The sequence below is a fragment of the Pinus tabuliformis genome, chromosome 8 (assembly GCF_031772625.1).
Source record: "Pinus tabuliformis cultivar Carrire ecotype Pingquan chromosome 8, CPIR1, whole genome shotgun sequence".
NCBI classification, from domain to species: domain Eukaryota; kingdom Viridiplantae; phylum Streptophyta; class Pinopsida; order Pinales; family Pinaceae; genus Pinus; species Pinus tabuliformis.
This window is the reverse complement of record NC_142294.1, coordinates 711,137,073-711,164,741: the sequence shown is the minus strand read 5'-3', so window position 1 is coordinate 711,164,741 and position 27,669 is coordinate 711,137,073. Positions and strand designations below refer to the sequence as shown.

The following is a 27,669-nucleotide window of genomic DNA, read 5'->3' as shown; positions in this document are numbered from 1 at the left end:
AGAAAGGCACAGACATCGAGGAAGAGGGGCAGCAAGTTTTGGGCACATTTTTCGAGGCTAGTCGTACAACATTTAATGTTGTTTTATTGCTGTAAAAAATTCTATTGCTGAGAAGCAAGAGTTGCAGGACATCGTGGAGAAGGTCGTCCCAATTCCTAGAGATCCTACCCAATTGGCTAAGTTTAATAAGAAAAATGTGATAGCCAAGAGAATAATCCTGGACTCCATTAAATACCATATTATACCTCATGTGATGGGGAAGAAGTATGCCTTTGAGATGTGGGCATCCTTAACCAAGTTATACCAGAATAGAAACCAAAACAAAAAGATGGCGTTGAAAGACAAACTGAGAAACATCGGGATGTCTGAAATTGACACAGTTGCATCATACCTAATCAAAACAACTAAGATTAGAGATGATTTGGCAGTAGTGGGGGGAATTATTGAAAGTGAAGGGTTGGCCAAATCATCCTTGAGTGGCTTTCCTCCGAAATGGGATCTCTTTGTTAATGGGATTGTTGCATGGTAGAATCTGCCCAATTGGAATAGATTGTGGGATGATTTCATACAGGAAGAGACAAGGAGACATTCCAAAACTGCAGGCCAACATGATGGTGGGGATGATGAGAATTTTTCTCTTGCTACAAAAGGGCAAGAGTAAAGTCAAGGGAAGTGGGGGATCTACTTCTGTGAAGGACATGAGCAAAGCAAAGTGCTTTGCATGTCACAACATTGGTCAATATGTGAGCTAATGTCTATACAAGGAGGAGGATCAAGTGGTTACATCAACATCAACTAAGATTCATGACTTTACAGAGAAATTTAGAAAGAATTTTCTCTAGTTTCCTGTGTTTCTAATAGTAGTATTGTTGTGCATGAGGACAGTGGGTTATGGCTAGTGGACAATTGAACATCCAGTCACATGACAGGGATGAGGTCAGTGTTTCAGAGACAAGCTCAGACTGCAATGTGTTTAGTGGGACTAGTACCATTCATGCAGTGAAGGAGGTTGGATGTGTTAGATTTCGGCTAGAGTCAGAAGGATTTATGGAGGTGACAGAGATGTTTGTTCTAAGGCTGATGGTATATATCCTCTCAGTATCAACCTTGGAGAATGATGGATACAGAGTTTTGTTCTGAGATGGATAGGTGCTTCTATCTTCAGAGGGAGAGACCTTAGATGCAGTTGTAGTGCTTGTCATCAGACAGGGGAAGTCATACAAGTTGTTGAGACAGCGTATGGGTGTATCCAAGGGGATCTTGGATACAAGGTCAGTGTCAGTGACAAAGAGGTAGCAGCTGACTAGGAAGAGTGATTCTTTAGGTATGGCCATGAGACTCGGTATGATATGACATTGATGGATGCTAAGGAGAAGGATCCTCAAAACATAGTTGGATGTGGCAATTTCTCAACTCAGGTTTCAAGTCAGGCGGCATGATAGGTTTCAAAATCAGAGGGAGCAGCTAAAAATAGTGAGATGGGCTTAGAGATAGATCCAGGTGGAGGAGGTTCTTCCAGAAGTACCTCCCTCACAAAGGAGTGTTGGAGTTTCTAGCTCGTGTAGGTACTTATGTACCATCTGAAGGTCTTATAGCCATGTGCCTTGACCAGAAGAACCTTGTTTTGCCTGTTTAGGAGCTTACATTTGACATGCAGAGTGTGCAAGTGAGTTGCACGCATGCGGAAGTGTTGCATGTGACATGAATGAGATGTGCATGTAAAGCAAGCTAAATTTATGACTTGTACTTGAGTTAAAATAACAAAAACTAAAGATAGGAAAATTAACTAAAGTTATGTCACTTATCTTCAGTTAACTTGACGAGCTAATTTTGGTCATCAAAGTTAACTTAGGAAAGTTATAAATTGAGCCTAAGCGTTGAGGAGAAGACACAACAACAGCACAAGATTGAGAGAGGCTTCTCAGTGAACATGTATTGGGTCCGAAAGAGTGCAGAGGGGCTTGAAATCAATTTTTGTAATATGTATTTTCTTAGTCAGGCCATTACCCCCAGATGGGAGCCCAAGTATGTTCTTTGATTAATTTATTAATGAAGAACTATTGATTGGGCTAAAATCCATTTATGTGTATGTGATTCAAATCGAATTTTTGAATCCACTATCTTTTTTGTGTTAGAATCTAGTCCTATATTCCTTCAATTAATAATTAATTGGAATTGAACACTGGGTGTTGGGTTTGGTAAATTCTAACACCATTTCAACTAGGTAAATTGAGTAGAAATGCATTCAAATATAAGGTACCCAAATGGGAAATCCAAAAACAATATTTCAAAATATGTTATTTGAATATTTAACTTTTTATTTCATTTAGACAAGATTTGACATCAATGACAACTTCTTTCAACAATATCACCCTTTGCCATTGATGGCAACCATCATACTCCCCTTGTCCTTGTGTTTCTTGATCTTTCTCTCCCCCTTTGACATCATTGGCAAAGGGTAACTGCCCCTGACACTGTCTCTCCCATTGTCTTACTTTGCTAAAGATGGCAAAGGGTAACTGCCCCTAACACTATCTCTCCCATTGTCTTACTTTGCTAAAGATCATGCAAATCAATTTGGAGCAAAAATTACTCCCAGTTTAAGTCTGAAATACTCAAATGTCTCTCTGGGAAGTGGTTTGGTGAAGATGTTTGCAATTTGTTCCTTCGTCTCAACATACTCTAGCTTGATAATCTTCCTTGTGACTTTCTTGGAGATGTTTATTGCACTGGTGTTGTCACAAAGTATCGAAATAGGCTCATCATATTTTACTTGTATGTCTTGCAAGGTTTGCTTCATCGAGAGGACTTGCAAACAACTTCTTGTTGCTGCAATTTATTTTGTTTATGTTATAGACAAGGATACTAAAGATTGCTTCTTGCTCAACCAGAATACTAAACAGTCTCCCAAGTAGAAGGCTTCTCCACTTGTACTTCTTTTGTCATCTATACTTCTTGCCCAATCTGAATCTGTGTAATGTTCTAGTGTCAATTCCCTTCCTTTCAAATACCACAACTCAAAATTCATTGTTCCTTTGAGATATCTGAAGATCCTTTTCACTACTAGAACATGAGTTTCCTTCGATGCTACTTGAAATCTTGCAACTTGTCCAATTACATTACATCTAGTCTTGAAATTGTCACATAGAGTAGGCTACCAATCAATGATCTACATAGTCTTTGATCCACTTTTTTGGATTCATCTTCTTTGCTCAACTTCCATCTCATGACCATAAGAGTGCTAACATGTTTCCAGTCTTCCAATTTGAACTTCTTCGACATTTCTTTGATGTACTTGGTTTGAGAAATGTCAATGCCTCCACCTAGCTAAGATATCTGGAGTCCCAAAAGGAAAGCCAACTCCCCAAGGAAAGACATTTCAAATTCATTTTGCATATCTTTTGCAAAGTTTTGACTTGATCTATCATCATCACTTCCAAAGATGATGTCATCAACATATACTTCAATGATGATCATATTGTCTTGTTCTTCCATTGTGTAGAGAACATTGTTTGCATTTCCCCTTCTGAATCCTTGTTGTTGCAAATATTTGTCCAGTTTTAAGTACCAAGCTCTAGGGGCTTGCTTAAGTCCATACAAGGCTTTCTTCAATCTACAAACATAGTCTTCATCTTTTGATAATAGGAATCCTTCTGGTTGTTCTATGTAGACTTATTCTTCTAGCTCCCCATTAAGAAAGGTTGATTTTACATCCATCTAATACACTTTGATTCTTTTGGAGCATGCATAGGCCAAGAGCATTATGATTGCTTCCATTCTGGCTATTGGAGCAAAAGTTTCTTCAAAGTCTATCCCTTCAACTTGGACATATCCTTTGCACACTAGCCTTGCTTTGTTTCTGGTCAATTTTCCATCTTCATTTACTTTGGTTTTGAAAACCCATTTTATACCAATAACATTTTTGTTCTTGGGTCTCGGAACAAGTTCCCATTTCTCTTACTTCTCAATCTAATTTAGTTCTTCCATGTCCTTGATCCAATGTTCATCAATTCTAACTTCCTCAAAGTTACTTGGTTCAATTGTGGACAACAGAGATAGATGCCCATGCACCAATGTTTGTGCTTTTTTCCTTCTTCTGGTTTCTACTCCTACACTCTTCTCCCCGATAATTTGTTTGTTAATTTTTAGGGCTAGATTGTTCTCTGTTGTAACTAATTGCATTTGTAAAATTCTTTATTATTAACATTTTCACATTACATTCACCCCATAACATCGTACCATCATTAGCAATTATGTGGAGAGAACAATAACATCAACAATGCAGTCGAACAATAAGGAACAACAAAAGAAAATCATACACCATAGAGACACCAAGATTTAGGTCAGAGACCAAGGCAAAACCCCACAAGGGGGAAAACCCAACCAACTTCTTCATAGATATTCATCAAATGTTCAGTTGAGATACAAAGTACAAATATCATGAGACATAAGTCTTACAACACATTAGGCCACCTAGGGCCAAACCTGGATCATACATGATCCTCATAAGTCAATCACTGTAGAGACCATAGATCTCTGCCTCAAGTGGCACTGACAACACAATCATAAGTATCACTTGTTGATTTGGGGTAGAAACGTATTGTCGTGGAAGATATGTTGTATAAGTGGGGTAATATGTAATGTCTTCCCTATGTAGCCCCTATTCAACATTAAGGAGGGACATGAATCCTATGGTATAGTGTCTTCACATTAAGATTAAGCAGTGATGTTCAAAATAGGGGTGTAATATTCATTTCTAGTGATAACCGACCCTGTATTGAATTGGGTATTTATACACCCACTCTCATTTGTATGAGGGTGAGCATCTCTAATTGCAGTAGTGAAAAAAAATCACAAGGGAACCCCTTATGTCTTAGAATAACCAATGCAATCTCCCCTAAATCTTATAGTATATGGGACATCTATAGGCAAAGTGCTCATCAAACTCGATCCCCTAGAGATAGCACAGCTAACAAATCCTCTCTTATGGTGGGATGTGGTGGTTTTCCTCAATCCATAGATGGTGAGAGCAAACCCACAACTAACCAGGTAACATCATGAGGGTGTGTAGCCAATAGCATCGAATGTAGTTTGGAGAAACAATGAGATCATCCTACAGTTGCATAAAGTGCTCCTAAATGGCTATCTACGAGCCAATAACCTTAGCAAAGAAGATCCCACTCCTCTAAGTGTACGTCCAACGGTTATCATCCCTAATAGGCTTGTTAATGTTTTCTTTAGTGAGGAACAAATGAATGGGTGCATCAAAAGAATATCTTAATTGAAGGAGACACTCTAAAGAAATGCCAATGTACTAGAGTAAAAAGTAGCCTCAAAGAACGAACCATGGCCTACACCTGGAAAGGGCATGCGAAGAAACATCATTGGAAGAACAAAGTATGAGATATCAGTATCTATCCTGCCCAAGGACAATATACCCTAGATTGCAAAACATTTGGAGGAAGAAAACAACCCTGAAAATGAATAAGAGAGGAATCAAAAAATTAAAGGAAAGTGAATAATGTTAACACTGATAGAATATAATGTGCAAAGAGGGATAGAGCAATAGAAAAAGATGAATCAAAAAAGTTGCTCCCATACCACTTGGAACAAGCCCACTACTTGTATCCACAAAGTATTATGTCATCTCAACATATATATGCACAACACAATTAATACAATGAATACATAAAAGGTAAGATATGAGTGATGATTTACCATATGAAATGTACAACTTACATATATACTTGGTGGAGAGGTTGTAACCCGTCAAAGAGATATAATACTAAATAACATTGTTAATATATTAATTACGCTGATAGGCATGTCTATTTTGAAATTGGACTTCCAGAATTTTAAATTAATTATCAATAATTAATAGATGGATGGTAGCCATTTAACCTCTAAAGAATATTCATGGAATATTTTTAATAGTAGTCAAGATAGAGGGTTGAGATTTATCTCAAAGGTAGTTCTGCCCTTTTTACTTTTCAATCTAATAAAAAAATGTTATAAAATATTTATAAAACATTTTGACTGTGAAATGAGTTATGGTGGTCAAATTTCTGGGCATGAGGTATGGATAAGCCATCGTATTGGCCCATGGTATTGCAACAAAGCCTATTTACATGTTAAGAATCTCCATGGTTTAGGGTGAATGTGCATGGTTAAAAATCCTGTTACATGTTTTTTTAGATGCATATATATTTACTTCATATATTAATTTTTAATGGTAATAATAATTTAAATAAAGTTGAATTTGGCTAGTTTTTATGATTTTTTTTAATCTTTGCAATGTGGGATGTATCACGAGATAAGTATTTTGATGCCTATAAGCATTTACCAGCCATTTAATTTATATGTCTGTGCTAGTTACAGTATTGGCATCTATTACATACATCCAGTTAGAGATCCCTATCAGTGAGTAAGAACTTGAAAGTTGGCACCAAAAAGCACCTAAAGCCTTTTATTTGAGATTATTGACAGCAATTTCCACAGTTTTTGTTTGATCAATGTGTCAAGGGATCCTAAGTCCGAACTACAGACATGCACTATCAACAATGTATTTCTTTGAATTTAATTTGGAACTTTGCATTCAGGTGCGTGTGTGTGTGATTGATTTTGGATTATTATTGAATACTGAATCTTGATGAATGACTGAAGCTTCTGTGCTCAATTGACAGGATTTTTACTGATTAATTTTTTCAATATCGAATAATTTGTACTTAAGTTTGTATCTTGACATTCTATATGCTGTCAAATAATTTTTTATTTTCTACATGTCAATTTTTCACCACCACAAAGCTAGTCAACCTGCTCATTTAAAATGATGTAACAAAATTTTCAAACCCAATAGCACCCCTGGACCCTGGAAATATTTCTTGTATGTCAGATATTTTTTCTACATGTCAATTTTTCACCACCACAAAGCTTGTCAACCTGCTCGTTTAAAATGATGTAATGAAAATTTTCAAACCCAAGAGCACCCCTGGACCCTGGTAATCTTTCTTCTAATGCGTACGTATACATACAAAGGACCTGCTTTCATGCTTTTTTGTACCCTAACTTCAACAAGAGATCTAGAACTTCAGTACTTTACAAGTGTACATCAATGTTCAGACCAAAGTCATATTGGTCAAGCCAATTTCTGTATTACTAGAATCTTTGATTATTGCATCACTAGCATTATAAACCTAAAGGATAAAACATATGCACAATGAAACATGTAATTTTTATGGCATAAAACACCAATTCTGGAAACATTTAAATTTCAGCATTAATGCTAAAAAAAAAATCTTCCCTGAACATCCACGCTGGTCTGCTAAAAATTAGGATCCTTATCTTAAACTTTCTGGAATTATGGTAACTACAGTCTTTATGCTAATGATGTGCATGTGAAGTATCAAGGTAACTAAAATCAGAGGACCTAAAACTTAAAAGTACAGAACTTTAAGCTGGTAAAATTTTGAGATTGAACAGTGCCTTACATCCCACACTTTTGTGTACATTGCCTGAGTTGCTGCTGGCTGCTGAGCAACAGTGGTAGTTGGTGGCAGCTGAAGATTACCTGAAGCACAGTTACCTGCTCCTAGTCCTGGTAAACCAAACAGATCACGGAGTAATTACATTAAAAGGAAGTATCCAAGGACGAGAAGAAAATGTCGCTATCAGCGCAAGCAACGATAAAAATCATATCAACATCAACTTGGCAAATCAACTATCAATTCCAAATCTAAGCATTGGTGTAAAGAAAAATATTTTTGACCAAAAAGAGTATAAAATTAGTGATCTACAAGTGACAATAGGTCATTATGAGTACATATCTCGATTTCATGTTGTAAGGACGGATAAAAAGACAGACATCATACTCGGTCAACCCTGGTTTAAGGATTTGGGTACATTCATGTTAAACATAGAGAAACAAGTTTTGATGTTTCCTTATAAAGGGAATATGGTCATGTTTCGAGACATAACAAGTAAATCAAAATCAATAAAATCTTCATTAAAAGACCTTAAGGATATCTCAGACTTTATGTTTCAAGATAACGAAAAAACCATATCAAAGAAGCAAAAAGAGCTTCAAGAAGTCATCTGCAGCAAAGACAGAAATTTCGTGCCTCAAAGATCACCAAGAAAAACTACTCGAACAAGTCAAGAAAGCTAAAGCATCAAAGAAGGAACGCAAGGAGCATTTATTAAAACAAGAAGAAGAAAATTTACGTTTAAAGAGCCTTAACCAATCATTAGTAGAACAAATCAAGTGTTTAAAAAACAAGAAGCGTGAAGGAAAAAATAAAGTTGACTCAGAGAATGAAGAATGCTTACGTCTCAAAAATCATAATCAAGATCTGCTCAAACAAATTAAAAAATTTAAGAACAAAAAGAAATCATTGACGAATAGATTCAAAGAACTTGTCGCAAAGGAAGCATCAAATTCTCCATATGTAGCAGTCCAAACTGAAGAAACAAACATCAATACCACTAATCTCGCAGTTCAGGCAAATCCAAACCCTATTGAAGAAAAAACATACTCAGAGGTTGTTGTTCAAACAAAGGACACCCCAAATAAGGATTCAGTAGTTAAGTCAACAACAACAATGCCTGATGGAAATTAGGAAACTGCCATAAAAACGTTAAAGGAAGTTCAAACAAGAAAAATTCCTTATCTACATCTGAATCACAAGAATAGACACCTTAATCAATCTACAAGTCTATATCACACAGAACATAAACAACAAACTTATGTTCCGAAGAATACTGAAGTGAGATCAATCCAGTCATACGATAACTATTCACCACACAGTTCCAAGGGTCAGAAGATTTCCCAAAAGATTAATCTAGGATGGTTTGATCCGTTTTCAATACAACAATTTTGTCTATCGCTCAAAACATCATATCGTCTTGTATCAACAAAGATGAAAGCTCATAAATAAGAAGATATGTCGATCAACAGAAGAGAACCGATCCTTCATCAGTAAGCTTTGAGGACAAAGCTTTTTGAAGGGGAAGGCAATGTAACAAACTAAATTTATATAAAAATAAACACAAATAATGTAAAAGACAACAAATAAGATTAATGATTAATTAGTTAGCAATTAATGAAAAGGTATGTCCCTAAGGACATAACCGTTAGTGAAAGGGTACTTACCTGGCTATATATACAGGACCCTCATTCTCATTTGTATCATCCTACATCAATTCTTTATACAATATACAATTTACAATTACTATCTTGTGAAAATTTCTAACACGAAATTCTACTGCATTAACCAATTTATTTCTCCTACTTATTTCTCACAATAAGTTGTTTACAAAACCCTTCAGTAAACATTAAAATAAATTCTACTGCAATTATCACATAATAGCATAGAGAAAAAATAATAGTGATATACAAGCACAAGGATCAATCAGATCAACATAGTTATTTTTGGACAATTGTCCCCGAAAAAAACCCAATGCTGGAAAACCAGTGCAGCAGATGAGGGTTTATTTATTATTCTTCAGCAACAATCTCTTTACAAGGAATGATTTTGCAGTACATAGAGAAATCTTCAAGAAAACACCTGAGATAGTTTTCCTGCTCAGCTAGGAGAAATTCTGACACCCCAGAGACCCTTTAGCCTTCACTGCGTCACCCCAAGACTCCCGAAGAGGTTTGGTCTGACCGTAAGCCTAAGATCAGTCATCTCAATGTATTTGGCTCAGTTGCATATGTTTGGATTCCAGCTGCTAAGCGCTATAAGTTGGATTCCAAAAGCCAGAAACTCATGATGACAGGGTACAGTGATCATCACAAGGCCTATAAGTTGATCGATATAGCCACCGGTTGTCTTAGCTTCAATCGTGATGTAGTATTTGATGAAGACAAATGATTCTTTTAGTCCCCTCCTTCTGAGCAGTGTTCTGAGGATTAGCCTCACAGTGTTCTTCTTCTGATAGGTCCACCTGATGGGAGGGATGATACAGCATCAGTATTTGATAATGCACTACCTGAGCTTCCTCCGAAAAATAACCCTCCTCTTGCTGCTCCTATTGTTCCTGAGCTTTCTCCATCTCCTCCTGATATTGGTTCCTCTACTCTCCAACCTAAATGGTGGGATAAAACCATTGGTGATCTCTGAGATAATGAGCTTCTTGAAGGTAGAACTTCTAGACATAAGAGCAAACAACAGTCTACAGTAAATTTTGCTCTTATGGCTAATCTGCACAGTATTTTTGAGCCTCAAACCTATTCAGAGGCTAAGGGTACACCTGAGTGGGAACAAGCTATGGACGCTGAATTCCAGAGTCTTCAGAAGAATCAGACTTGGACCCTTTCTGATCTTCCTGCAAGGAAAAAGCCCATTAGCTGCAAATTGGTGTATAAAGTGAAATACAAAGCAAACGGAACCCTAGACAAGTATAAAGCTCGCCTTGTTGCTTGAGGGTTCTCACAGAAGGAAGGCATTGACTATGAGGAGACCTTTGCTCCTACAGCCAAGATGAGTACCATACGACTTGTCCTTGCCTTTGCAGCTCAGTTCAATTGGAAAGTCCATCACATGGATGTAAAGAGTGCTTTTCTGAATGGTGACTTACAGGAAGAAGTCTACATGATGTAGCCTCCAGGATTCAAGGTTGCAGGTCAAGAACAGAAAGTCTGTAGATTAATCAAAGCATTCTATGGTCTGAAACAAGCTCTTCGGGCTTGGTACATGAAAATTGATTAGTACCTCACAGATCATGGTTTTCAGCGGAGTCCATCTGATGCAAACATGTATATCAAGCATACTGGTGATGATATTCTATTTGTAGCTGTCTATGTGGATGACCTTATCATTACTGGCAATTCAACACATTTGATCCATGGGATCAAACAGGATTTGTGCAACACCTTTGATATGATAGATTTAGGACTTCTTCATCATTGTTTGGGGGTTGAAGTCTGGCAGACTAAGAACAACATCTTTCTCTCTCAGTCCAAGTATGCCAGAAATCTTGTGGACAGATTCAGAATGCAGGATTGCAAACCTGCCACGACTCCTATGGAACCAGGGCTCAAACTTTCAGCTCAGTCATCCTCACCCCTTGTGGATGAAACTTTATTCAAGCAATTAGTGGGCAACCTCATCTACCTTACTGCCACTAGACCTGACATCAGTTTTGCAGTGAGCTACATTTCCCGCTTCATGTCAGCTCCTAAGGCTGATCATTGGATAGCAGCGAAGCGTGTGTTGCGTTATGTGCGTGGCACTCCTGATTATGGACTTTTGTACACTCAAAGTTCCGATCCTATACTCAGTGGTTACACAGATTCTGACTGGGCTAGTTCGGTTGATGATCGTAAATCTACAGCTGGGTATGTGTTTAATCTAGGATCCGGTGCTGTCACCTGGACTAGTAAGAAGCAGCAGGCAGTGGCTCTCTCCTCAACAAAAGCAAAGTATCGGGGAGCAGTTAAGGCATCTTGTGAGGCAGTTTGGCTTCGGCGTATGCTTGCGGATATGCATGTTTTCCAGACAGGTCCTACTCCCTTGTTTTGTGATAATCAGGGAGTGCTCAAACTTGCCAAGAATCCAGTCTTTCATGAACGAACAAAGCATGTAGAAACCCATTGTCACTACATTCACCAGCTTGTTGAAGACATATCCGTTCAGTTGCGATATGTTCCCACAACGGAGCAGCCCGCCGACATCTTCACTAAGCCTCTTGGTCCTGATAAGTTTGTAAAATTCAGAGAGTCTATCGGTGTTGTAAATAGATTGAGCATTAAGGAAGGGTATTAGAATAATGCTATTTAGTGTTTAATGCTCATTCTTATTAGCTGTTTCTATTTTTATCTTTTTAGCAGTTTCTTAGAAGAAACTGGTTGTTTCTATTTTCTAATAGAAACTTGATGTTTCTATTTTTGTAAATATCTTTGTATTACTTATTGAGCTTCATTTTGCTCATGAAAATCGATTCAATTCATTCATTGATTACCAACTGAAAGGAAGCACCAACTCCCTGATTTATCAGCACCAAAGCTTGTAGAAGAGTCAATATTAGTCGAAGAAAGTTTTCCCTCCTGGCAGCTACTGCTATGTCCTTCACACAAGCACTCGATTTCCCAACCATGACCTTCTTACCAACAGAATTCCCCTCACTAAAAAATCCTTGAACTCAACGTCCTTATCAGCAGAACTCGACGTCAACAAACCCCAGACCGGGATTGAAACTTGGACTTTAATACACCTAAACTCAACCCTCAAGCAATCAGAACTCGGCTTCTAGAGGTCTCCCTCCTCCACAAGGTTTGGCCTCCTCAATAGAAAACAGTGTTAGATCTCTAAAAAAAGGCCTTGAAACTTGCCTTTAAACACACTAAGATTTAGCCCTCAAAACAGGCTTGAGCTCAGCCTTCTTTGTACTAGCACTTCAGTACTGAAATTTGACCTTCAAAGGGAATAGAATCCGGCCCTCAAGAACAAGTTTGCAATCAACCTTCTAACTAGGACTAGAAGACTTCAAAATGCGTGCCAAAATCCTTCCACAATAAGCCAACAACCCTTCCAAAATAAGCCATAACACTTCAAAAATGTGCCAAAAACCCATCCTAGAAAGTCTCTCCAAATCACCTCTTCATCTTTGCTTCATAAGGTATTGTTAATTTTAGGTATGTTCTATGCTTAGAGCAATTTATTTCAATTTTCACAGTTAGCTCAATAAATTTTCCAGATTAGCAATCACATCAGCATTAAAGTAAACTGCAGATAGAACATAAACATAAATCGCAGAAGACAAGCCAAGACAAGAGGACACAAGATGTGGCGCGAGCCAAGGACAAACTCCAATGTGGGGAAACCCTTGATCAATTCTTCTTATATGCTCTTCAATAGTTCAGCAAAGAGAGAGAGATAGTACATATACAACAAAAGTCAACACTTTGATTATCTAAATAAGAACATAGATCATCTCTAAGAAGATGATACATGAGATGGCTGAACTCAGTTGAAGACATGCTGCTTCAACTGATTCTCCAAGGTGACTCCTTCACCTATCATTGTGTTGCATCTCGTCATCACGTTGCACATCACCGTGTTGCACCATGTTGCACCCATCATCACTATGCGGGACCTCATGACCATGCTACACACATCACACTGTTGCACCTTATGATGCCACTGTTGTCCCATGTGCCATTGTTGCACCATGCTACCACAACTGTTCCATGTGCCATTGTTGTTGTCCCACTGTTAGTGACATTGCCATTCCATGTTTGGCATACTTTTGTCCCATTTTCTATGCTCCAACAAACATCATCGCATTGTTGTCCCATTTGCTTGCTGCACCAAGCACCATTGCCTAGCTGTCTCATTTACCATGTTGTACTAAGCACACTTGCCTAGCTGTCCTATTTGGCATGTTGTACCTTGTTGCTGTCCTAATGAGTTTGCAGCACCATGCTTGCTGTTGTCCTATTGTAGCCTTGTTGTACCATGCCATTGCTTGTTGTCCTATTTGCTATGCTCCACCAAGTGACCTTTGTTAAAATTTGGGTACCAAAAGACAAGTGGTTCCCTAAGGGATTGATCTTTGGCCTAGGGAAAAGTGTCTAAATTTATTTGTACTTTCCTCCTAAAGTGACTTTATAAGTGGTAAAGTCAATTTAATTTAAAAGTGACTATATAAGTGGTAAAGTTACATTCTAATTTAAAAGTGACTTTATAAGTGGTAAAGTTACATTTTAATTTAAAGGTGACTTTATTAGACTCAATGAAGAATTAGAAAGTGAAAAAGTGACTATGGAAATAAAAGGTTGAGTGGGTTTTTATTTAAGTGAGTGAGTTAAAAAATAGAAAGTGAGAATTAAATGCACATTTATTCTCATCCCTAGATCTAAATGAATCTCAGCCATTAGATCTTAGGGTAACCCAAAAAGTCATTTAGAGAATAAAAGGAGAAGAGAAGAGGAAAAGATCAATTTATTCTTTCATGAGCATTTGAGAGAAAGAGAAGAAAGAGTAAGGAGAAAATTTCTGAGCAGTGAGGAAGTGAAGGAAAGTAGCAAGAAAACATTTTAGCAAATCTGGGTAGCAGCATTTATTGGCACGCCTCCGGAGGAAAAACCATACCACAAGAGAAAGGCACAGAAATCAAGGAAGAGGGACAGCAAGTTCTGGGCACATTTTTCGAGGCTGGTCGTACAGCATTTAATGTTGTTTTATTGCTGTAAAAAATTCTGTTTTGGTTGTTTGCTGATTGGCACGATTTTCGAGGTGGAGTTCAAGCACAAAAAACGAGATGAGTTGTAATTTGTGGTTGCTAGAATTTTTACTGTGTATTTCAATTTCTCTATAACATTTTCAGAAATAAAGAAGAGCTCTCAAACTGGTTTTCCCCAAGAGTTGTAGGGGGTTTTTCCAAATCACATTGACCAAAAATCACTATGTTATTTTCTGTGTGTGGCTGTCATAATTTTGCTGTGTTTTATTTCTGCAATTTCAACAGTTGTGAAATCTCTAAATTTGTGTTTTCAGAAAATTATTGTCACTTCCAGATTTTAGAATTTTTATCATGCTTGGATTTAAAACTAAATGCATGGAGTGATAAGGAAAACTAATAACCGGAGTGGGGGTTCAAATTTCTTCATGGTATCAGAGCTTGGTTGGCTAAAAAGTGCAGTTTGGGACAGCAAAGTGAAAATTACAGCACGCTGACTTTTACACAAAAAACAGAAACGTTTACCACAGATTTGAAAATTTCAGTTTGGTAGGGCAGTGAAACATGTCTTTGGGTTTGAAAGTTGAAAACAAGTTGGATGGGCAGAACAACTACAGTGCATGGAAGGAGAGAATCCAGAGCATCTTTGAGGAAGCAGTAGTCTGGGGCATTATGGTAAATACCACACATAACGTAGTAGTAGTACCTACTGACCCTGTACAGTTAGAAGAGTTTAACAAAAAGAATGCTAAGGCAAAAGGATTGATTCTGGAAGGAATCAAAGACCACGTCATTCCTCATGTGAGAGGAAAGACTTCTGCACATGAGATGTGGACAGCCTTGACCAGTGTTTACTAGAGCTCAAATGAAAACAGAAAAATGGTCCTAAAGGAGAAACTGAAGGCCATTAAAATGGCTAAGACTAACAGTGCTACAACATACCTCACAAAGATCACTTTAGTGAGAGATGATTTCGCAGCCGTAAGTGAGATCATTGCACCCACTGAGTTGGTGGGAATTACTTTGAATGATCTTCCCAAGACTTGGGAGAATTTTGTGGATGGCATTGTTGCACGGGAAAACCTTCCCGATTGGAAGAGGTTGTGGGATGATTGCATTCATAATGAGATCAGAAAGAACCATCTTGGGGCAGCCAAACAGGTGGAGAAGGATGACAATGTGGCATTGTTAGCAAGAGGCAAGAAAAGCAAAGCAAAGAAGCAAGCTTCCAACAATGGAGGCAAAGGCAAAGGTAAAGGCAAGCAGCAAAACAAGGAGAAGGACTATTCCAAAGTCAAATGTTGGAATTGTCAAAAGTTAGGAATATGTTGTTGTGTGTCCGAAGAAGAAGAACAAGAAAGGGAAAGACAAACCCATGGCAGCTTCTGCAGACATAGAGAGCTTCTCAGAGAGATTTGATCGGGAGTTTGGGTTCATAGCTTGTGAGGCCACTAGAGCAGGATCGCCTGCCATACAGGTTCAGAGGGAGTGAGCATTCCTCGCTACTAGCAGAGCATCTTCTAGCATTTGGCATGTTGACAGTGGTGCTTCCCACCACATGACAGGAGTCAGAGAGTACTTCTCAGAGCTTTCAGAGGGTGATACTGATATGGAGGTAGTACTTGGTGATGACAGCAGTGTTAGAGCAGTCGGTGTGGGGACATTAACATTTGATAAGGGACCCAAACCTCCTTTGAAAGTGTCAGATGTTCTATATGTGCCTGAAATGATGAACCTGATATCCGTCTCAACACTTGAGGATAGAGGGTATGATGTGTTGTTCAGGTAAGGGTAGGTGCTTATATATCCTAGGGGAACTCCAGCTTCTTCAACTAGAGAGATTGGTGTGCGCCATGCCAAGGTGTACAAGTTCTCATTCCAACCCCTGATGGCATTGAGTAGCAGCACCCGAGACAAGACCGACAGCAAATCTAGCAGTTCAGAGTTGTGTGAGATTTGGCACCGCAGGATGGGGCACATGTATCAAGGGGCCTTGAGTACATTGCGGTAGAACACCACTGGTGTGCCAGATTTCAATTCTGATCACATTGATGTATGCAGAGGATGTGCTATGGGGAAGTTTTCCAGATCCCTTTTTCCCAGCAGTGATAACAGAGCCACTGGGATCCTTGACTTGATAAATACCGATGTGAGTGGTCAAATGTCTCATGTATCCTTGAGTGGCTATGAGTACTATATTTTATTCATTGATGACCACTCCAAGAAGACCTGGATTTATTTCTTGAAGACCAAGACTGAGGTCTTCAAGCGGTTTCAAGAGTTCAAAGCTCTTGTGGAGACCCAGACAGATAGGAAAATCAAGGTCCTTAGGTGCGACAATGGAGGGAAGTATACCCTTGGTGAGTTTGTTGATTTTTGTGCTGAAGCAAGCATTAGAAGGGAGTTCACAGTTCCTTACAACCCCCAACAGAATGGGGTTGCAAAAAGGAAGAACAGATCCATTGCAGGGGCTGCCAAAGCCATGCTTCATGATCAAGGGTTACCTTTATTTTTGTGGGCAGAGGCCTGCAACACTATTGTGTACTTGCAAAACAGGAGTCCACATCGTGCCTTGGGGAATGTGACTCCAGAGGAGGCTTTTTCTGGGAAGAAGCCTGATGTTGGGCACTTTCGTATCTTTGGGTGCCTTGCATATTCCTATGTCCCCAAGGAGAACAGGAACACGCTAGAGCCCACTGCAGACAAGGGCATCTTTGTGGGTTATAGCGAGACCTCGAAAGCTTATCGGATTTATATTCTTGCATAGAGGAAAGTGGTTGTAAAGCGGGATGTCAAGTTTGAGGAGGAGAGAGCTTTCACGAGGTCACGGGAGTTAGAGTATCCAGAGTCACCAGACCCTCAGAAGCAGCTGAGTCAGTCACAAGAATCTAGTGGTCAGGGATCAAGAGGTACATCGATTACAGTGTTAGGTCCATCAATGAGCAGTGGCTCTCAGAGCCAGGTGGGTGGTTCTTCCGGCAGCATGCAGGGCAATCCACAGAGCAGTTCACAGGGTACTCCATTAACAGACAATTCGCACGGTATTTTAGCATCTACAGGCACAGATTCAAGCATGAGGTCAGTGGGCAGGCCTTCAAGAGTTCAGGCTTCTGATGATGATGGGGATTCTTTCACTCCAGTGGGAGAAGTATGCTCAGGGAAGAGGAAGCCCAAGTGGCTTCAAGATACCTTGCGCGAGGCCACATCAATTGCTGGGCCAAAGAGACATGTTAGAGAGAGTAAACCACCTAAGCGGTTCTGTAGTTACATGAAATTGGTAACAAGCATTGTTGACTCTGAGCCTTCTAGTTATGAGGAGGCCGCCAGCGAGCAGGTCTGGAGAGAGGCCATGATGGAGGAGTATTCTTCTATTATGAAGAATGATGTTTGGGAGGTAGTGCCGAGGCCTGAAGGTAAATCAGTTGTTACTTCCAGATGGATCTACAAGATAAAGCATGCTGCAGATGGCAGCATTGAGAAGTTCAAGGCTCGATTTGTGGCGAGAGGGTTCTCACAGGTAGAGGGAGTTGACTATGAGGAGACCTTCACTCCTGTAGCTCGGTATACATCTATTCGCTCCATTATATCGATTGCAGCAGAGATGGGTTGGAAGATCCACCAGATGGATGTGAAGACCGCATTTCTCAATGGCTTCATTCAGGAGGAGGTTTATATTGAGCAGCCGCAAGGCTTTGAGGTGCATGGGAAGGAGTCCCATGTATGCAGATTGAAAAAGGCACTCTATGGCCTGAAGCAAGCTCCTAGAGCTTAGTACTCTAGGATTGATACATACTTGCAGCAGTTGGGTTTCACAAAGAGTGAGGCTGATCCGAACCTATACTTCATTGTGGTGGGTGAAGAGCCTCTCATTTTGGTGTTGTATGTTGATGACTTGATCATCACTGGTGCAGAGAGACTCATTGAGGGCTGCAAGAGAGATTTTGCTTCAGAGTTTGAGATGAAGAATATCAGCTTGATGCATTATTTTCTGGGATTGGAGGTGTGGCAAGAGGAGGGGCATTTCTTCCTGGGACAAGGGAAGTACATTGTGGATATTCTTAGCAGATTTCACATGGAGGACTACAAACCCATGTCTACACCTATGATCACTAACTGGAAGAAGCTTCACGCTTCTGATTCTGAGTTGGTGGATCCTACTCTATATAGACAATTGATTGGTTGTTTGATGTATTTGGTCAACACTCGACCAGATATATGTTTTGCAATTAACACTATGAGTCAGTTCATGTGTGAGCCCAGGAGAGTGCACTAGGTGGCTACAAAACACATTATTTGTTACTTGCAGGGGACTGTGGATTTTGGTCTGGATTATAGACAGGGTGATGGAGTGAGACTGGCAGGGTACACGGATTCAAACTGGACAGGTTGTGCTTCAGATAGGAAGAGTACTTCTAGGTGTTGTTTTGGGTTGGGTTCAGCAGTTGTGTCGTGGATCAGCCGGAAACAACAGTCAGTTGCATTGAGCTCAACGGAAGCAGAGTATATGGCTGCTAGTTTGGCTAGTTGTGAGGGCCATATAGCTTCGCAAGATGTTGTTTGGTCTATTTGGTCAGGCATTGAGACCTTCAGTGATTTATTGTGATAATCAGAGTTGCATAAAACTAACGGAGAATCCAGTTTTTTATGACAGGTCAAAGCATATTGAGATCAAATATCACTTCATTAGAGACTATGTCCAAAAGGGAGTTGTCAAGCTTGAGTACATTTCCACAAATGAGCAGGTAGCGGACATTTTCACCAAAGCCTTACCACGGGGCAAGCATGTCTACTTCAGAGACAAGATGGGAGTGGTGAGGAACACTTTCCTTGGTAAGAGGGAGTGTTAAAATTTGGGTACCAGAGAACAAGTGGTTCCTTAAGGCTTCGATCTTTGGCCTAGGGAAAAGTGTCCAAATTTATTTGTACTTTTCTCCTAAAGTGACTTTATAAGTGGTAAAGTAAATTTAATTTAAAAGTGACTTTATAAGTGGTAAAGTTACATTCTAATTTAAAAGTGACTTTATAAGTGGTAAAGTTACATTCTAATTTAAAGGTGACTTTATTAAATTCAATTAAGAATTAGAAAGTAAAAAAGTGACTATGGAAATAAAAGGCTAAGTGGGTCTTTATTTAAGTGGGTGAGTTAAAAAATAGAAAGTGAGAATTAAATGCACATTTATTCTCATCCCTAGATCTAAATGAATCTCAGCCATTAGATCTTAGGGTAACCCAAAAGGTCATTTAGAGAATAAAAGGAGAAGAGAAGAGGAAAAGATCAATTCATTCTTTCATGAGCATTTGAGAGAAAGAGAAGAGAGAGCAAGGAGAAAATTTCTAAGCAATGAGGAAGTGAAGAAGAGCATTAAAAAGACATTTCAGCAAATCTGGGCAGCAGCATTTATTGGCACACATCCCAAGGAAAAACCGTACAACAGGAGAAAGGCATAGAAATCGAGGAAGAGGGACAGCAAGTTTTGGGCACATTTTTCGAGGCTGGTCGTACAACATTTAATGTTGTTTTATTGCTGTAAAAAATTATGTTTTGGCTGTTTGCTGATTGGCACGATTTTCGAGGTGGAGTTCAAGCATGAAAATCGAGATAAGTTGTAATTTGTGGTTGCTGGAATTTTTACTGTGTATTTCAGTTTCTCTGTAAAAGCATTTTCAGAAATAAAAAAGAGCTCTCAAACTGGTTTTCCCCAAGAGTTGTAGAGGGTTTTTCCAAGGTCACATTGACCAAAAATCACTGTGTTATTTTCTGTGTGTCGCTGTCATAATTTTGCTATGTTTTATTTTTGCAATTTCAGCAGTTGCGAAATCTCTAAATTTGTGTTTTCAAAAAATTATTGTCATTTCCAGATTTTAGAATTTTTATCATGCTTGGATTTAAAATTAAATGCATGGAGTGATAAGGAAAATTGATAACTGGAGTGGGGGTTGAAATTTCTTCAACCTTGCTGTCCCATGTATCTAGCTGTCAACACACCATACAAACGTTGCTCCAATAAGCATGTACTAGCTCACAGTTTTGAGGTTTGTTTGGTTACAACAAACTAGGCCTGGTTAGGGCACACAACAGTCCTTAACCAACCTTCTTTTTGTGCCCAAAAACACTCCCAAGAAATGTGGTTTCCCTTCTTTGAGGGGCCGAGGGTGGCTGCTTCAATTCTGGGCTACCCTAGCCCTTGTCTACCCTTCGGCCTACCTGTAATTTACTGCGGCACCCTACAACAAGACTGTGTAGGGTTGCGGCTGCCTTTCCATGGATTTGCACCCCTCCAAAGTGCCCTCAAAACTGTCCTATGGTTGCGGCTCTTCCAGCAAGGGAACTCGGCCCCTTCTCCAGCACTTCGGACCCTTGGAATAGACCCAAAACAATCCTCCTTTTACACGTTGTCCCTGCCTCTTCTTGTTGTGGCTACCACAGGGAATTATCCTCCTTCAACGAGCTCTCTTCCTCCACAAATGGATGCGTAGAGTTGTCATAGGCTAGGGCTTGCTAGGACTGCGGCTAGGGCTACTAAGACCTCCTCCATAGTTGCGTAGATCCTCCTTCTTAGGACTGTGTTAGGGCATCCTCCTTAGGACTGCGTTAGGGCTTGTAGAGACTGCATCTAGGGCTTCATACTAGGGCTCCTTTACCTTCTGTGTTTTAGGGCTTCCTCTCTTAGATTTCTCTTCCACTAAAACCCAGAACAAGTGGAGAGAAATCAAGAGTGAAGTGTGTGTGTAAAATGACTCTCAAGTCATCTCCTTTTATACTAAAACGTTGAGCACATGTGGGGTTTATTTGGTTGTTGGCCAACCTTGACGAATTGTCTATTAACACAAATAAATTCATAACTCCATGAATACTTATCAAAATCGGTTGATTTTTAGATCAATCCTACACCTCTCGATGAGACGGGTCCAAGAAAAATATCAACTACCATATATAAGATGACCCACATGGAGTTTGGCCCTAGTTGCCAATTTTAACAAGTATGAACCTCAAAACTGTCGATTTCTCAAGATCTTCTAATATGATAATTACGTTCCAGTGATATCTTAATTAATTCATCTTATGTCACATTCATCATTAAGAAATTATATATAGAAAATCTCAACTATAATGCAATAATGACAATAGGATCATGAATAGACAACCAAACACGAGCCACAAAATTTTACCCAAGGAAAACCCTAACTAGGGAAAAACCCATCAATCCTTTCTTAGGATAAATTGATCAATTCAACAAATTTACAATCTGATTTTACAAGTTAAACTCGGTCAAACTGGATCACAAATCTAACGCAAGTCAAACCTGGCCAAATTGCCTAGAATAATTTTAGCCCAACTGCCAAGAATAATTTTAGTCAACCTGTGTTCAAACTGCACACGAACAGGTCGAATTCCAGCCTCCTAAAGCTTCACAGAAATTTGGTCAACCTACCTCAGAAGGCTTTAGAAATTTTGGTCAAACCTGGTAAAATAGATATCCACAAGCTCGACTTCACCTCAAAAGACTTTTGCCTTCCTTCACACGTGTGAACAGAAGATTGGATGATGTGATGATCTGAATTCCACTTCAAATGAGGAGGTCGAGTGCATATATATAGTAGTTTAGGGGTACCCCAAAAGGTGTGTCTCTTGGGTTGGGCCGACTTGAATAGTTGGAGCTAACCTTACTTTTGAAGGTAAAATAAATTCAAATTTAAATTTTCAATTCCCTCCTTTTTTTATTTTCCTTTAAGTGTTGACCTAAACATCAAAGCAACTACTAAAATTCAACAAAATCTCCTCCTTTTCATCACTTCCCTAAATAGATCTGAACTGGCTTGAGTGAATGACTTTAAATGCTCCTTCTCGTGTCTATTTATAGTGCATTCAAGGTCTAGACTGTGTCGACTTGTCCATTGGCTGCACTGGCTTGTGCAACTACCAGAATGTATAGTGAATATATGAAAAATCATTTCTCCTCAACCACAAGGAGTTAGAGGGAGCGCCTTATACCAGTGGAAAGGTCTCGGAATAAGCTTTCCAACCATATAAGTTATGCTTCCATTTCTTGAAGTTTGTAGCTCGGGAACGCAAGTACTTTTGCACCTGCTAAAGGTCTTCTAGCCATGTGTCTTGACTAGAAGAACCTTGTTTTGCCTCTTTAGGAACTTGCATGTGACATGTCGAGTGTGCAAGTGACTTGCACGCATGCGGATGTCTTACATGTGACATGCATGAGATGTGCATGTAAAGCAAGCTAAATTTATGAATTGCATTTGAGTTACAGTAACAAAAGCTAAAGATAGGAAAGTTAATTAAAGTTAAGTTACTTATGTACAATTAACTTGATGAGCTAATTTTAGTTGTCAATCTTAGCTTAAGGAAGTTATAAATTGAACCCAAGTGTTGAGGAGAACACAGAACGATAACACAAGATTGAAAAAGGCTCCTCGGAGAGCACGTTGGGTCCAAGAGAGTGCAAAGGGGCTAGAGATCAGTTTTTGTAATCTGTATTTTCTTAGTTGGGCCATTATCCGAGGATGAGAGCCCAAGTAAGTTATGTGATTAATTTATTAACGAAGAACTGTTGATTGGGCATAAAATAGTTTGTGTATGTGATTCAAATCAAATTTTTGCTACAGCTATATTTTTTATGTTAGGAATCTGGTTGTGTATTCATTTAGTTAATAATTGTTTTAAATTGAATACTAGATGTTGGGTTGGGTAAATTTTAACATGGCATCAAAGCCTCAACTCTGAATCAATCTTGTAATTACATGTGTCGAGTTCATGTCGAATCATCGGGAGCCATGTCAGTTGGGATCATACAAATAAGAAATTTGTATTAAGGCGACGAAATCTTTTTTATTTCAAACGAGATAATCTTTTGATTAGGCACAATCTTTTTTTTAATTTAAAAAAAAAAGGGGGCAGACAATGGTTGGTCCAAAAGTGGTGGCCGACAGTCGAGCTAACCAGTGGCCGCCAGGGCAACCGATCGACAAGTTGCAGCAATGGCACCAACACGACGATCGAGGCTAAGAATAGGTGAGATGCATCCTTGGGTGAAACAAAAAGGAAACGACACCAAACACAAACGAATAGGGCAGTGACTGTATCTGGCACTCGACAAAGGATATTGACGCCGCATAGCAATTCAGCCGCCCACAAAGGACATTGGTCGAGGTAGAGGGCGAACACGTGATCAGGTTGAACACGTCACAGGTCATGTCATCATCGTTTGTGGATGCAAGTGCAACTCCTGGCCTGTCGGGCCGACCAACCAACACAATTGGCACAACAGTAGGAAGACAAAACAACTTGGGACTGCAGTTAAGCCACTAGAGCTAGTGCCACATGCGAGCCGAACATCAGGAGAAAAGAGTTGTAGTCGCCAGAGCTAGTGTAGCCCTACAACTGTTAATGTGGTGGGCACGAACAAACTCAAGCTTGCACAGGGACAGAAGAGTCAAGGCTAGGTCGAGGTAGACAGAGAGGCAAGATAGATCAACCGCGTGAACATCAAGAAGGAGTGTTGCAGGTTGATAGAGAAGAGGCGGTAAGATTGTCGTCAAACAACAACCAGGCTGTGCAATAGCATTAAGACACTAATCGCATGAGGTCACAATCCGGGGAATGTAGTGGAGATTGAGTGCAACGAGATATTTAATTGTTCGTGAGTTTGACAAGGATGACTACTAGGTTGCGTTAGGAGGACAGGTTGGATGGGGCATGAAATCTTAGCCCATGGAAGGAGTGGATTGTTATATTATTTGAGAAGCAAGAGTTGCAGGACATCGTGGAGAAGGTCGTCCCAATTCCTAGAGATCCTACCCAATTGGCTAAGTTTAATAAGAAAAATGTGATAGCCAAGAGAATAATCCTGGACTCCATTAAATACCATATTATACCTCATGTGATGGGGAAAAAGTATGCCTTTGAGATGTGGGCATCCTTAACCAAGTTATACCAGAATAGAAACCAAAACAAAAAGATGGCGTTGAAAGACAAACTGAGAAACATCAGGATGTCTGAAATTGACACAGTTGCATCATACCTAATCAAAACAACTCAAATTAGAGATGATTTGGCAATCGTGGGGGGAATTATTGAAAGTGAAGGGTTGGCCAAATCATCCTTGAGTGGCTTTCCTCCAAAATGGGATTTCTTTGTTAATGGGATTGTTGCACGGTAGAATCTGCCCAATTGGAATAGATTGTGGGATGATTTCATACAGGAAGAGACAAGGAGACATTCCAAAACTGCAGGCCAACATGATGGTGGGGATGACGAGAATTTTTCTCTTGCTACAAAGGGCAAGAGTAAAGTCAAGGGAAGTGGGGGATCTGCTTCTGTTGGGGACATGAGCAAAGCAAAGTGCTTTGCACGTCACAACATTGGTCAATATGTGAGCTAGTGTCTATACAAGGAGTAGGATCAAGTGGTTACATCAACATCAACTAAGATTCATGACTTTACAGAGAAATTTAGAAAGAATTTTCTCTAGTTTCCTGTGTTTCTGATAGTAGTACTGTTGTGCATGAGAACAGTGGGTTATGGCTAGTGGACAACTGACCATCCAGTCACATGACAGGGATGAGGTCAGTGTTCCACAGTGTTTCAGAGACAAGCTCAGACTGCAATGTGTTTAGTGGGACTAATACCATGCATGCAGTGAAGGAGGTTGGATGTGTTAGATTTCGACTAGAGTGAGAAGGATTTATGGAGGTGACAGAGATGTTTGTTCTAAGGCTGATGGTATATGTCCTCTCAGTATCAGCCTTGGAGAATGATGGATACAGAGTTTTGTTCTAAGATGGATAGGTGCTTCTATCTTCAGAGGGAGAGACCTTAGATGAAGTTGTAGTGCTTGTCATCAGACAGGGGAAGTCATACAAGTTGTTGAGACAACTTATGGGTGTATCCAAGGGGATCTTGGATACAAGGTCAGTGTCAGTGACGAAGAGGTAGCAACTGACTAGGAATCAGGTTTAGATAAAATGAAATGAGGTAGCAGTTAAAATGTGAATCATAATTCTCTGCCATGATAAAATGAAATTTGAAAACCCTAGACGAACGACAGAAAAAGTGAAGGTCGCAAAATTAAGTTACCTCAAGATTTTGTCGATGTATTCGGATCGTAGGAGAGGCCAGGATGGGCCGAGAGCTGCGGTTCCTTCGATAACTAACACCAATTGTCGATCATTTGAACCTACTTGCACAGTTGTCATCCTCACCTCTGTAATCGAAACTGTAATACGTAGTAACAGAATCGTCTCTGAGGAGAATAGCTCTGCCTCTGCTAAGAAAACTTACGAGAAAACGAGGATACAACTATGCGTATGGAAACCCCTTTTCATATTTGTAGCATGAAGAGGTTTTCAGGTTTAGACAATAGGCAAGGATTTCGATCCATCAAGGTGAGAACCAGGTCGGTCAGGGCTTACTCGAAAGCCTGTCCCGGAGCGCTGGAACTCATCCGATGAGCGAAAGCTTACCTGAAAGGAGATATTTGGCCCTAAATGGTCGTTTCCGTGCCTATCAATTACAAGAATAGGATCAAAACGGAAAATTCAATCCAAAGAAACCAAGTTACCGGAAGTACACTCGTGCCCTCGCTTCCCGTCCATCCCTTATCGATGAATCCTGTCCCGATGTGCCCGTTCCTCACCTCAGGTGCCTGTTCCGTGGCGATCCGAAGAAGAGTTCTTGTTCGATCCTCGGCCGGTCTTCAAGAGGAATATGGTTTGACCCGATCCCTGGGGCAGCTTAAGAGGGAAGATGGGGTTTTCAATGATTCAATTATAGGGGAGATGGGATCCTCGGCAGGTGAGGTTCGTGATGGATTACGTAAGAAATAAAACATTTAATAGAAATAATTTTTAAATGGTTGGTTTTTGTTGTTCTTTTCTTTTTCTTATTCTTCTTTTTCGTGGGAGTAAAGAATTTAAAAAAAAAAAAAACTTTCCTTTGGAGTAAAGAATTAAATATATATATATATGATGATTAATAATTTATTTTTATTTATTAAAATTAAATAAAATAGTTTACAGTAATTATAAGATTAAGTGAAATGGAAAAAACTTTATTTTACTTTATGATTGGCTTTTTTGCCACTCATGTTATCTTTGCAATTTTTGTCCCCAACACTATAGGAGGGATCCTTCCTATAACAAAGTTACTTTAAGGAACCATCGTCTTAGTCAATTAGCTAATCTTCACCTTGATGATATTGTAAAAATTCCAAGCTCAAATCAGCAACAAAGATCCTTAAGGCAAGCTTCAACTAGTCGAAGACCTCCAGGGAGTTGCCTTCCAAAAGCAGCAATAGATCCAAAGTTTGAGGTGCATTCCAATCAAATTTGGGAGTACATTCAATACATGAGAGTTCATGTTTTAATCGGAAAATTCTCGGGGAGTTGGCCCACATAAAAATCCCTCACCTACTGGATTTAGCACAAGCGCAAGCCAAAGGGACAGATCAAAATGAAGTTGGGGCAAAAGGTTTTTTCACCATTATCTTTGCCAATATGGAAGATCACATGAGGGTTTTTGAAAATGGTACATACTTCTTCAACTCTACAGGATTATATCTTAGATCTTGGGCGAAGAAATTTGTTCCAAACAAAAAGGATTTTATAGTAGCCCCCAGTTTGGATCTACATGTACTCCTTTTCTATAAAATTTTGGGGTGAAGACATTATGTTCCATTGTTGTATATGTCACGAATATAGGCATCTCTATAGAAATTGCCCCATGCTAGTTCCTGAGGCCACTCAAGATCAAGGTCAAGTTGCAGATCATGATGGCTTCTCTAAATCTATTAATTGTCGTCATGGACCCAAGTCGCCACTCCCTTAGATACACTTTTGCAAAACTCTTGTTACCAGCAATAACTTTGAACCACTTGCAAATATCGAATCCCCAACCACTCCTCTAAACCCCTCCCCCTCAAAGATAGGCATGTCTGATACTAACAACCCCAGAGAATTCTAGAAGGTTTTTCTTATTACCTCCTCAGAACCCCTTAATTCAAATCCTCATGAACCCTCAAGGAAAGATTTTAAGTTGCTGCACAAGAATGATGGCACCAAAGAAATGGATTTGGTTTCTCTTGACCTCCCAAACATGGAAAGATAAAGACCCAAACTCACTCCCAGAGCATCAAGTCAAAATACTAAGCTAAGCCATTTTCAAATCAAGGAAACAAACCCAAAAGGCATTAATGGGATAGGCCAGTTCCAATCCTTTAGGGGTTTATGTCCAGCCTATGAAAGAGACTACAGAGCAACACAGGAATGAGAAAAAAAATGTTGTAAAAAGTAATCAACAAATTCAAGATGAACTAGGAAACATTATTGCCAAATCAAGTAGAATAAAGTTGATCTCAGAGGTTTATCGCTCCGCCAACTCATCTCCCCCGTGAAGATAAACTCTTCGAATATTAGAGGCCTCAATTGCAAGGGTGAGCAAAGGCTTCTCAAAGACAGGTGGTTCACAGAACCTCC

The 27,669-nt window shown here is 39.5% G+C and overlaps 1 protein-coding gene across 3 annotated transcripts in view; it reads right to left on the bottom strand.

Moving 5' to 3' along the window:
• The window catches only part of LOC149237588 (mediator of RNA polymerase II transcription subunit 25-like), a 155,442-nt gene extending 129,446 nt beyond the window's left edge, over positions 1-25,996 (bottom strand). The window contains exons 1-3 of one of the 3 annotated variants that reach the window (XM_089366845.1): positions 25,758-25,996; positions 25,274-25,412; positions 7,488-7,594 (exon numbers count right to left, since the gene is read on the bottom strand). In XM_089366845.1, coding sequence (XP_089222971.1) covers positions 7,488-7,508 — 21 coding nt within the window. In that variant the 5' untranslated portion in view covers positions 7,509-7,594; positions 25,274-25,412; positions 25,758-25,996. The remainder of the gene's footprint in view (positions 1-7,487; positions 7,595-25,273; positions 25,413-25,757) is intronic. The other 2 variants (XM_089366843.1, XM_089366844.1) reach the window with 2 other exon arrangements.
• Positions 25,997-27,669: the final 1,673 nt, after the last annotated feature.